Source organism: Clarias gariepinus, chromosome 23 (assembly GCF_024256425.1).
Source record: "Clarias gariepinus isolate MV-2021 ecotype Netherlands chromosome 23, CGAR_prim_01v2, whole genome shotgun sequence".
Classification (NCBI taxonomy): domain Eukaryota; kingdom Metazoa; phylum Chordata; class Actinopteri; order Siluriformes; family Clariidae; genus Clarias; species Clarias gariepinus.
In genome coordinates, this window is record NC_071122.1 from 5,013,851 (window position 1) to 5,026,345 (window position 12,495).

The 12,495-nt window shown below is 40.7% G+C and overlaps 1 protein-coding gene across 1 annotated transcript in view; it reads left to right on the plus strand.

The window, feature by feature from the left end:
- The window catches only part of trim62.1 (tripartite motif containing 62, tandem duplicate 1), a 41,034-nt gene extending 28,608 nt beyond the window's left edge, over positions 1-12,426 (plus strand). Inside the window, exons 4-6 of the mRNA XM_053484219.1 lie at positions 6,275-6,531; positions 7,019-7,134; positions 11,867-12,426. Of these exons, the coding sequence (XP_053340194.1) occupies positions 6,275-6,531; positions 7,019-7,134; positions 11,867-12,417 (924 nt within the window). The 3' untranslated portion in view covers positions 12,418-12,426. The remainder of the gene's footprint in view (positions 1-6,274; positions 6,532-7,018; positions 7,135-11,866) is intronic.
- The last annotated feature ends 69 nt before the right edge of the window (positions 12,427-12,495 follow it).

Here is a 12,495-nt window from a genome sequence, read left to right on the forward strand (position 1 = left end):
GATATTGCTTTTATACAACAGTTCCACAAACACCATTTATTATCAGCAGATTCCGATTAGTTATTTTGCTCCATTAACACACATCATTCCGTGCCTTGCGGAATTAAATAACCGCGACCGGTGAAGCTGGTGACTGAGAGGTAGTGTAATTAAGTACGGACAATACAGACGTACTTTCACCCATGCTGAAAAGTCATTTTTAAAGCATCAGCAAGTGTCGGTATTGAAGTCATTGTGGAAGTTTTAATTCAATGGATGTTGTGCAGTTTATTGTCGAGTGTTGTGTTGTGAATTGAGCTAAGCTGATGTTAAAGAGTAAGTACTGAAATTCATTATCGAGTATTGAGTATTGAGAGTTCTGAATTTAATGTGTTTAAGGTTCATATTTTAAAGTCAGCAGTGAAATTAGTCTTAGGCCTTGTTCACACGGGCGTTAAAATCGAGCGTTTTTCTTGCGTTCGTAGCGTCCGGTGAGTGCGGATCAAGCGCAGAGTGTTTTCTACACATAGGAGTCAATGAGAGTGTTCACACGGGCTTTGGTGACGTGCGTTTGTCCGGCTGCGCGTTTATACGGCATTAAAAAAACGTTGCATGCAGCTTGGCGTTCAAAACCCAACGAACGCAAGGAAACCGCTTCTAGTTTGTTTTCTGCACGTTCATTTTATGCTTCGGAGGACCGGATATATCCCATAATCCTACATGCTATACATAGGGTAATGCGGAAAAAGGCAAAATAAAATAAAATTAGTTGTTGAAAAACTGAATTTTTTGCATTTCTTCATAAACCACTAAAAAAACTTCCTTTAATCCGACGTGCAGTCAGAGAGTGAACCCAGTCATAGATATACAGGTCCTTCTAAAAAAAATTAGCATATTGTGATAAAGTTCATTATTTTCTGTAATGTACTAATAAACATTAGACTTTCATATATTTTCGATTCATTACACACAACTGAAGTAGTTCAAGCCTTTTAATTATTTTAATATTGATGATTTTGGCATACAGCTCATGAAAACCCAAAATTCCTATCTCAAAAAATTTGCATTTCATGAAAAGGTTCTCTAAACGAGCTATTAACCTAATCATCTGAATCAACTAATTAACTCTAAACACCTGCAAAAGATTCCTGAGGTTTTTAAAAACTCTTAGCCTGGTTCATTACTCAAAACCGCAATCATGGGTTAGACTGCCGACCTGACTGCTGTCCAGAAGGCCATCATAGACACCCTCAAGCAAGAGGGTAAGACACAGAAAGAAATTTCTGAACGAATAGGCTGTTCCCAGAGTGCTGTATAAAGGCACCTCAGTGGGAAGTCTGTGGGAAGGAAAAAGTGTGGCAGAAAACGCTGCACAACGAGAAGAGGTGACCGGACCCTGAGGAAGATTGTGGAGAAGGACCGATTCCAGACCTTGGGGGACCTGCGGAAGCAGTGGACTGAGTCTGGAGTAGAAACATCCAGAGCCACTGTGTACAGGCGTGTGCAGGAAATGGGCTACAGGTGCCGCATTCCCCAGGTCAAGCCACTTTTGAACCAGAAACAGCGGCAGAAGCGTCTGACCTGGGCTACAGAGAAGCAGCACTGGACTGTTGCTCAGTGGTCCGAAGTACTTTTTTCGGATAAAAGCAAATTTTGCATGTCATTCGGAAATCAAGGTGCCAGAGTCTGGAGGAAGACTTGGGAGAGGGAAATGCCAAAATGTCTGAAGTCCAGTGTCAGGTACCCACAGTCAGTGATGGTCTGGGGTGCCATGTCAGCTGCTGGTGTTGGTCCACTGTGTTTTATCAAGGGCAGGGTCAATGCAGCTAGCTATCAGGAGATTTTGGAGCACTTCATGCTTCCATCTGCTGAAAAGCTTTATGGAGATGAAGATTTCATTTTTCAGCACGACCTGGCACCTGCTCACAGTGCCAAAACCACTGGTAAATGGTTTACTGACCATGGTATTACTGTGCTCAATTGGCCGGCCAACTCTCCTGACCTGAACTCCATAGAGAATCTGTGGGATATTGTGAAGAAAAAAGTTGAGAGACGCAAGACCCAACACTCTGGATGAGCTTAAGGCCGCTATCGAAGCATCCTGGGCCTCCATAACACCTCAGCAGTGCCACAGGCTGATTGCCTCCATGCCACGCCGCATTAAAGCAGTCATTTTTGCAAAAGGATTCCCGACCAAGTATTGAGTGCATAACTGAACATAATTATTTGAAGGTTGACTTTTTTTGTATTAAAAACACTTTTCTTTTATTGGTCGGATAAAATATGCTAAAAAATATTTTTTGAGAGAGGAATTTTGGGTTTTCATGAGCTGTATGCCAAAATCATCAATATTAAAAAGGCTTGAACTACTTCAGTTGTGTGTAATGAATCTGAAATATATGAAAGTCTAATGTTTATCAGTACATTACAGAAAATAATGAACTTAATCACAATATGCTATTTTTTTGAGAAGGACCTGTATATCTATGGAACCCAGTAGTGGCGGGCTTTCATATTTAGTTCCCGACATACTGCCCCCACAGGTTAACACACAAACTACAATTTGGGCTGCAGGCTGATGTCAGACAGAGACAAACGAACACCGGTGTAGAAGTTAATCGATCGCCACTACAAAACGCAACATAAACGTCTAGGACGTTCAGCTTACGTTCATTTATCGAAAAAATTAGCACCCGTGTGAACAAGGCCTTACAGAGTCAGTATAGAAGCTAATTTTGAAGAGTATTAAACTCACAAGTAGTTAAGGTAGCTGTATGTCATTCGCAGCGAAACTCATGTAAAGGAGATGGAATTAAATTCTATTTAGTTTTGCGAATCAGTATCAGTTAATTTTGTAGCTCTAATAATGAATTTGATATTGAAAAGGCTGTAGACAGTTCAATACTGACAAATTGTTATTGAAAAGTCAGTGATAAAGTCCATATTAAAACACCTGCTTTAACAAATTCTGATAAACAACAGCAAACGTGTGGAAGTTTAAATGAATCCCTCTTCACAGCACCTGATAAATGTTGTCCTTCCTGCTTTCTGTGTCTCATTACACATTCATGGCAAGTCTCTCTCCACTCCTGACTCCCCCCACCCCCCTCCCCCCCATCTCGCTGTCTCTCTCTATCTCTCACTCTCTGTGCACACTCAACATTCCATCAAGCAGTTTGCTTTATTGAGCAGCTACTTCATCATGGCACCTTGTGCTAATCAACAGAGAGACAGACGAAATCACAGTAGACCATCCTCTCTACCTGACATTTTTCTTCCTTTTCTTTCTCTCCCTCAGTCTTTCCTCTCTGTCGCAGTAAGGAAAGCGATTGGCTTTCTGACGGCAAACACGTCTGCCCTCCGCATTGTTTATTATCAGGGAGGGAGCGCCGCTTTCGCTCAGCTTTATACACCGCTTTATACACCGCTGTTCCCGGTTTGTGTCACTTGAGATGTAGAACCCAGCACTCGGTCTGAAGCTTCACCTGATTGAGTTTGCCCGAGTTTCTCAGAATATCTCAGCGTGCATCGATCGCCTCGCTCTCGTCCCTCGGCTCGTCGTTCATGTTGAATTTGTCAATAAGGCAATAAGTTAGGCTGTCTGAATGAAAATTGTTCTTTACTTGGAACTTTTATTTACTCCTTTAACTGTGTCCATCAGAGATTTCTTCAGAGTGTTCTGTCTAACATTTTGCACCCAGCAATGATGCTGGTGCTGCAGCATCCACCTACTGAACTGCTCATCTTTGGGCAGCTACAAATAAAGTAAAATACTAGTCTGGACACGGAATCACCTAGTGCTTGACTACTGTGCTAGTTGTTTTTCCACGCCTGACTGAAATCGCCTGGGTGAATCGTTGCCAGTTCCTCAGAGTTTGTGTGGAGAGTGGGGAAAAATATAATAAATGCTGTGGAGCAGAGAATCACAAGAGACCGGCAATTTATCACCTATACACTCATGATAAACCGATTAATGAATGAGTGGATTAAAGTAACTCAAATGCATTTAGAACACCAGGGGTTCTCTAGTTACTCATTCTTCCTTTTTTGTGACAATGAGTCACACCAGCAACCTGGCGACACCTAAAAATCATAGTTCTTCCTCGAGTTGCAACCTCAACATAGAATCGGTTCTAGCATGACTGGAGCTTCAACAACATCCAAACGTCAGCTAACTACAGCTCACTAATGCTGTTGTAGAGTTTATGAATAAACACAAATCCCCACAGGAGTCTTCCCAAAAAATTCAAGCTCAGGAAAGATGAGAATAACTCTAGAAAGGGATACATTTGTCCATATAGTGTTAATAAACGTGTAACCTCCTAAATGGCAGCTAAACTCATCTAATCATCTTTATATATAGGTTACCTTGAGCAAATCTTTGCAAACCCGCTTCGGTTTCAGCTTAGCGGCGAGGCTTTTAAAGTGCCGTCGCTGCGTCTGATCAAGATGCTCTGCGGGGAGGTGGGCTCGATTAGCAGATGCTCAGGGGAGCGAGCTGCAGGAAGACCTAGCATCTGCATGATAGGAGACTTTAAATAGCTCATAGCTCGTGTAGCCTCAGCCTGAGCTCGAAATCAAGAGCTCGACATCATTACACCGTCACTTATCCATCGAGCATCACCAAGTGTTAGAATGGTGCAGATCCTCTCTCAGCTGGACGTTAGCATGATCTTATGAGATTGGACAGGAGATGTGTTGAGGATGAAGAGGGTCGGTTTTGTAGGTAAATGCGGCTTTATGGGTAATCATGCGCTTTTTGCTTTTTTATTTCCTTTGTTTGATGCTAATGTGAGGAAGATGAATGCAGCTCTCAGAAAGATGAGAAAGCACTTTTATAACCTTGTCTCAGTTTTGGACCATATAGTATTCTTGAATAGACATGATTTCTTTCTGTTTTGTAATTTTCTCCCCTCATACTGGAGGTTCTGACCTCTAGATTTTTGCTATACCTCAGTCATTATCTTGACAAAGTGCACAGATGTTAAATACCGAGCATTCCTCTACCGGTCAGCTTCCTCACCTGCTAGTCCGCACCGTCCATGACTAACGCAGCAGATGGAGGAGTTTGATCTCCAGACAGCTCAATCTTATCCTCACTGGTGTCTCAATGGCTTTCATCTTTTCATAAGCCTGTCTGATCACGCTCGCCCATTTTAGTCAGCGGTGACCACACTTCTGTAGGCTGATATATTGCTCCATAAAGCTGTTGAATTCTCAACACTGGTTTAAAGTGTGATTTTTCTGTAATGGTACCTCTGACAGGAGTGCAGGTTTATATTCATGTGTTCGTTCGAATTAGAAAAAAGTCACTACGTCAGAAGGGGCTGCATCAAGCACCGGAAATTTAAAATGACTAGAATTTGGTCAATAGCTGTCCAACACATTATTGAAACCTGTAAGGATTGTGAATGAAATGTGGTCAGGGAAAAAAAAAAAAAAGCGGAGATTACTTAAACAGTGAAGACTTACGGTAGGAATTAAAGTTATGTTTACTAGTGAGAATAAGAGCATTTTCACGTGCACATTGTGTGTGGCCCTATAAGAGAATCACTTGTTGGTCAGACTCATCAGGTAAAAATACACTGAGATTAGCTAGGGAACATTAAGATTGGACTTTGAAGCAATGAAAAAAAGGTCATGTGGTCTGAGGAGTCCAGATTGCTCAATGCACCCATCATGAGGCCATAAGGCAGTGTGTGGATCTGAGGATGCTTCAGTTGATCAGGTCAAGACATAGCAAGAAGTCAGCTGATGACCTGAACGTACTGAATGACCAGATCATCTATTTAGTTTTCTTTCCCTGATGGCACCTTTTATTATTATGGCCAGACAGTGCATGTACAGTATTGTTTCTATTGTAAGAGCTTATGTACTGTACAGGGAATCAAAAAGCAAATGTTCCACTTTTTTTTTGTTGTTGTTAATTTTGGTAAAGTTTTCTGTAAGATGTTTATTTAATATTTTACAGAAGTAGTCTCCAGTGTCTGCATTTGTAACACTCAGAATTGAAGATGCAATTTAAAATACTGTTGTGATAACAAGAACTCAGTTGTTAACTGATGTTTATTAGAAAAAGGAAAATTAAACATCTGTTTGTGTATAAAAAGTGGACTAAAGCTGTTTTTCTTTCAAGTTAACTGCTCTGATTAGCTGTTTTTAATCTCTGGTTTGTTTTTAGCATAAAATTAATCAAATGGTGATTACAGTGTAAGTTAATGATATTCATATTTGCTCTAAATTGATTCATAATCGTGTTCTCTGTTTCTGTCTTTTTCTCTTCTCCTCTCCACAGTCCTCAGCTAAGAGCCTGCGAGCTACAATCGGTGAGGCGTTCGAGCGTCTACACCGCTTCCTGCGCGAGAGACAGAAGAGCATGCTGGAGGAATTGGAGTCCGACACAGCTCGCACCTTGTCTGACATCGAGCACAAGATCCAGCGCTACAGCCAGCAGCTCCGTGACGTCAAGGAGGGCATCCAGATCCTGCAGGAGAAGCTGAGCGAAACCGGACGCCATGAGTTCCTGGAAGGGGTGGCGCTCACATCCGAAAGGTAGGAGTGAACACGGTGGATGAGGTAGGAGGGGTAGTGGGGTTCGGAGGGAAAGTGATGAGGAAGTGGTTCGATTTTCAGTTTATAACGCCTTGTCTCCTTCTCTTATAAACGCTGGTCAGAGAGCAAGTGATTCGTGGAAGGTATTGCTGGTGGAAGATACCAAGGCAAGTCAGGATATTTAAAATTAAAATCTATAACTCGGTTTGTTTTGTGACACGTTAAATGGAGACAAGTAGATGAGAGTGAAGAGCTGATGGGGCAGCAGTTGTCGGGAATAAACAGCCCCTCTAAGGGACTTAATTATGTGAATATTTTTAGCATTTCGCATTTTCTTTAGTTAAACCTGTAAATCAGATGAGTGACCCTGTGGCTGAGGGCATGGTGTAATCAATCTAAGGTTTAGATCTAATTTTTGTGTTTGTCCTGTCGAATATTAAGGACACCAACAGCATGACGGAACAAATATTTTCTTGTTTCTCTACAGAATAAAAGGCAAAATACACGAAACCAACCTAACCTATGAAGACTTTCCGACATCTAAATACATGGGTCCGTTACAGTACACAATCTGGAAGTCTCTGTTTCAGGATATCTCTCCAGGTAACTTTCTGTTTCCGTTTCCTACTTTTCCACTTTCTGAAGTTTAGAGGAAGCTGCCATCATATCTGCAGCAGTCAGGGTTTAAGCAGAAGCCGAGGCCAGGTTAAATATTAATACATGGCTGTTTCTTCTGTTTAATAACTGTTTACACTTTATCAAGCTTTATCAAGCGTGTTTATCAAGCGTGTTTATCACAGTGTTGATAAACCTGTTAGTGATTAAAGGAGCAATTCAATAGTTATGTATCATGTTATTGCTCGGACACAGGCAAAAGTCATTAGTATCAGTATTGGTGGTTCACAGCTACGTACATGCATACATATATGTATACATACAGACATATATTCTGTATTCATTTCCTTGCCTGTCTTCAAATACATACGAACTTGAGTATCGTCCAATTCTTTAATCCATAGGGTTTAATATGTTCTGATCATAACACGATAGAAGACCATTGGAATGAATTAAAGCGGAGACTGTGAGCCCGACCTTCTCATCCAACATTATTGTCTGACCACGCAAATGTGCTTCTTGAAGAATAATGGTCAAAAATTCTTATAAACACACTCCTAGACCTCGTGGAAAGCCCTAACGAAAGAGTTGAAGCTGTTATAGTTGCAAAGGGTGGGACAACATCATAATAAACCCTATGGATTAAGCATTGGATGTTACAAAAGTTCATATGCATGTGAGGGCAGGCGAACTAATGCTATTGTCAATGTTAAATAGTTCTGTAAATTTTATTTGATTTTTATTCGCGTCTGGTACGATATCACGATACCCATGTGCCAATTTTGATTTGTATTGCGATTCCATACTGATTCCGTGATTTTTTTTTTTATTATTTTTTTTTTTTAAGTATAATTTTATAAATATCTTGATCTAATATATTGTCATTTTTCCAGATTTTAGTACAGTTTAAAATAGTACACCTCGCAAATATTTCGCTCCCACCACACAGTGCTGTCCTGCCTACTGGTGTGTGAATAGTTTACAGTGCACCATTTGTAGAACTGTAAAGGAAATACATTATACCACCTTAAAAGTCCCACACATCCCATTTTTCATTAAATGTTAATATGATCTTTAGGGTCCTAATGAAAAGTTTGTATTATACGTTAATTAAAAATTCAAAAGGATTGTGTAAAAAAAACACTACTTTTACCTGGTAAAAACTAGCTCTGTTCTCAGCAACCTGTTTCAGTACATGCTAATTTAAATGCTCATGTATGCTCATAAATGCTCATAAATGCTCAGGCCTGTATGACCCCTTTAAATTCCCCCCCCCCAATCTCTATTGTCTGTTAGTTAATTGTGCATCCTGGTATTTTTAGAAGACTGGACATTTAAGCTAGATGATATGATAAAACATCACAATAGTCAGGCTGCTCAGTTTTGGTGACTGGACTGTCAACCGGACTATTATCTCTATCACAAATGTAAAAATAGTTTTTAAAACATTGATTTTGGAGTGCAGCAGTAGGTGAATCTCCACACACAACACACATTTGGATTTTTATTCATTAATATTTTATCATTACAGTAATTATGATATAATGATATTAATAATAATAATAATAATTTCGTTTTATTTTGTACTGTTTTAACTTTGTGCACAAACCTTTATCGTAACAAAATAATCGTGATGTGTTTTATATTCATTCCCCAGAACTGGGGGGATTTTTATTTAGAATTCTGTAACACTACGCACAATTCACATTGTCTCAAAATCTGGATAGAAACATGACACAGCTGAAACAAGCCATTGCAGGTATATGAACAGGGAGAGGTGTAGGTTTTGGACACGCTTCTCTGTCTGCTCTTTCTTTCTTATAGCAGAGAGAAGGAAAAAAAAAAAAGCACTCACTCTTCAATCAGCTCTCCAATTTCATATTATCTGCGTGACTGAAACGAGCGCATGCCATGGCCGAGCCGTCTCGATTGTATGCAGAATGAAACAATCAGTAAGATCCATCTCTCCAGACCTCAGTAATGTCACCGCAGCGCCTACGAGATGGATTTTTGGGATTATTACTCTCTGCTGTCTGATCCCCCCCCAACTTTTTCAGTTTTGTTATTCTCTAGCCTATTCTTGACGGACCTCCATGGTGTTGTTTTAGACTTTGGATTGTGTGTTTGTGTGTGTGTGTGTGTTTGTTTTAAGAAAGGCAGCCTGAAATATTAATGCACTACCTGATGTGCAAACTGTCACTGAGTGGAAACATCCACCCATCTTCTGCCCCGGCTCCAGGCTCTGCTATAAATAGAACGGATGGAAAGGTTTCAGGGATTATTTTCCTCTCCGTCTCTGGCAGACAAGCCTATCCATGGGCTGGAGGAAAACAAGGCAGTATTGTTTAGACGTGAAGAACTCCACGCCCGCCTCACGTCATTGCACGGAGGAATACCAGTGTGTGAGGTTTAAGCTTTAGTAGCACTTATAAGTGTTGCCTCACGTCTCTGAAACTTCTTATGCCTCCATGGTGCAGTAAGTAAAAGGAAAGTGATGTTAATAGATGTTGGGTGAATACCTGTTAGTAGATGTTGGGTGAATACTCTTCATGCGCTCCTTCCCCGTTTCCAGTGCCGTAGTTAGACTGGTCCCCAGTTGATATGCAAGTTCAGACCCTTGGTGAGCTGGCATGACACGAGCAGTCTCTCTCTCTCTCTCTCTCTCTCTCTCTCTCTCTCTCTCTTTCTTCCCCTCACTCTCTCTTTCTTCCCCTCACTCTCTCTCAGGAACCGGGCCCACGGTTGATAGATAAAGCTTTTAATTTTTTTGCCCTTGAGTCAGCAGCAAGATCAACTTGGCCACTCGCAGACTCCCAGCATATTTTATACATATTACACACACGTTTGTTCATGTGGAGGTTCTCATCACGCAGAGAGTATGAGAGCTCACCTCCACCTCAAGGGCAACTTTTTAATCCCCTGTGCATTTTCCAGCCACCACACTACCTTTGTGGGCATTGGAGCAGCGAAATACACAAACATACAATCGCTCACTCTCTTGTGAGTGCGCTTAAAATTTGAAGGTGGAATATGAGTAAGTTTGAGTTTGTCAGGATAAAAGCAGTGGCTGGCCGAGGTGAATGCTGTGAGTAATAATGTTCCTGCATTGAGAGCTGAGGAGCCATCAGCATGCAGAAGCTATCTCTCTCTTTCCCTCTCTCTAGTATATATATATATATATATATATATATATATATATATATATATATATGTCTCTCGCTATTTGTTTTTCTGTTAAGATTCAAAGGTGCTTTATTAATAATTACACTGCTGTTCAAAAGTTTGGGGTTACTTTCTAACTCCATGATCGTTCCTGATTATTTCTTTCTACATTGTAAAGGAATGCTGAAGGCGCCAAAAAGTTGATATTGAGATGTTTCTGCTACTTCTGCTCTGTAAAGACTTCATAACGCCTCCAATGTGAGGTGCTGTTAATTGGTCATTTTCTTAGGGTAATAACTCTAAATGAACTTCTCGTCTGCGGCAGAGGTAGGTTTTGGTCTCGTCCTCCTGGCATGGACTTCATGAGAGCCAGTTTCATTATGGTGCTTGACAGATTTTGCAAATGCACTTGACAATACTGTTCTTGCAAGAACTATTACAGAAAGGCTGACCTCTGTGTCTTAAAATAACAACTAACTGTTGTTTTTGTTTTTCCTAATTCCATACAGTATGTGTTATTTTATAGTTTTGAAATCCCCAGTATTGTTGTAGAATGTAGAAAATAAATCACTAAACAAAAACAAAGAAATTTGCAAGTGACCCCAAACTTTTGAATGGTAGTGTACATTCGTATTGCCAAAGCTTTTAAATATCGCCAGTAAATGACAAGAGTAAATGTTTTTTTTTTTTAAAAGTATAGAAAGTATTAGAATAAATAAATGTATATAAAATAAGTACAGGCATTTAGTTAAAGTAAAAAAAAAGTGACTCTCAAACAATATTTAAAAAAATCCTCTATACTCTATATATCTATAATGTTTATCTCTCACTCTGTCAGTCTTACTCCATCTTATATATTTTTTCCTCCGTCCTTAGGTCTTTCTTTCTCCTTCTATCCATATCCCTTGTGCTTTTTTTCTTATTTTTTCTGTCTTATTTTGTTTGTCTTCCCATTATCTCTTACTCTGGGTATGTATGTCTCATTCTTTTTTTAATTTCTTTTCCCGTGTCCTGTGTCTCTCTTTCTGTGTTATTTACTCTCTCTTTGCTCTTGCTCGGTGGCTGTCTATCTCTCTGCCTTCCCTGTCTGTCTCGCTTTCTTCCACACGATAAATCAGGCCAGTTCTGATTTTCCATTTAAACTAAATAAAATAAATAAAAACCTAAACAACTGAACTTACTATAATGGAGTATTAGATCCCCACAGGACAGCACCATGCCAGTAGGAATATGAAAGTGAAATTTAATGCCGCAGACTGAAACACGTTTAAAATGTTTTATTTATAGATCTTTAACATTTATATAGCTTTAGAAATACTTTATAAAACTATGTGCACAAGGAGTCTTTGCAGGTTATTAATATTACGCTTTTTTTTTGGGTGGGTGCAGATCATTAGGATTCCCATGTAGAACTTTCCTCTGTGTAGATTATCTTAGATTTGATTTTTGCTGAAGAATATCAAAACATTGGGTGTAGCTCACCTCACAGGAAGCAGAAAGAAAAGAATATTCCCTATAGCTCCCTTAATGGGATTGTTTTTTTCCTTTAACGTTCCAGTGCCTGCCGCCTTGACCCTGGACCCGCTGACAGCGCACCAGAGGCTGATTCTTTCCGATGACTGTACTATAGTGGCATACGGGAACCTGCACCCTCAGCCTCTGCAGGACTCGCCGCGCCGGTTCGACGTGGAGGTGTCCGTGCTGGGGGCCGAGGGCTTCTGCTCGGGGGTGCACTACTGGGAGGTAATGGTTTCGGAGAAGACCCAGTGGATGATCGGCGTGGCGAACGAGACGGTCAGCCGCAAGGGCAGCATCCAGATCAGCCCGAGCCGCGGCTTCTACTGCATCGTCATGCACGACGGCAACCAGTACAGCGCCTGCACCGAGCCCTGGACCCGCCTTAATGTCAAAAGCAAGCTGGAGAAAGTGGGTGTGTATCTGGACTGTCCCAAAGGCCTGCTGGTCTTCTACAACGCCGACGACATGTCCTGGCTCTACACATACAGAGAGAAGTTCTCCGCTAAGCTGTTCCCGTACTTCAGCCCCGGGCAGAGTCACGCCAACGGCAAGAACGTGCAGCCATTACGGATCAACACCGTCCGACTATAGGCTGCGACAGACCCGTAGCTTTTTTTTTTTTTCATTATTACTGTTTTTTTTTTTAATTTATTCTTAATTTTTTTTTTT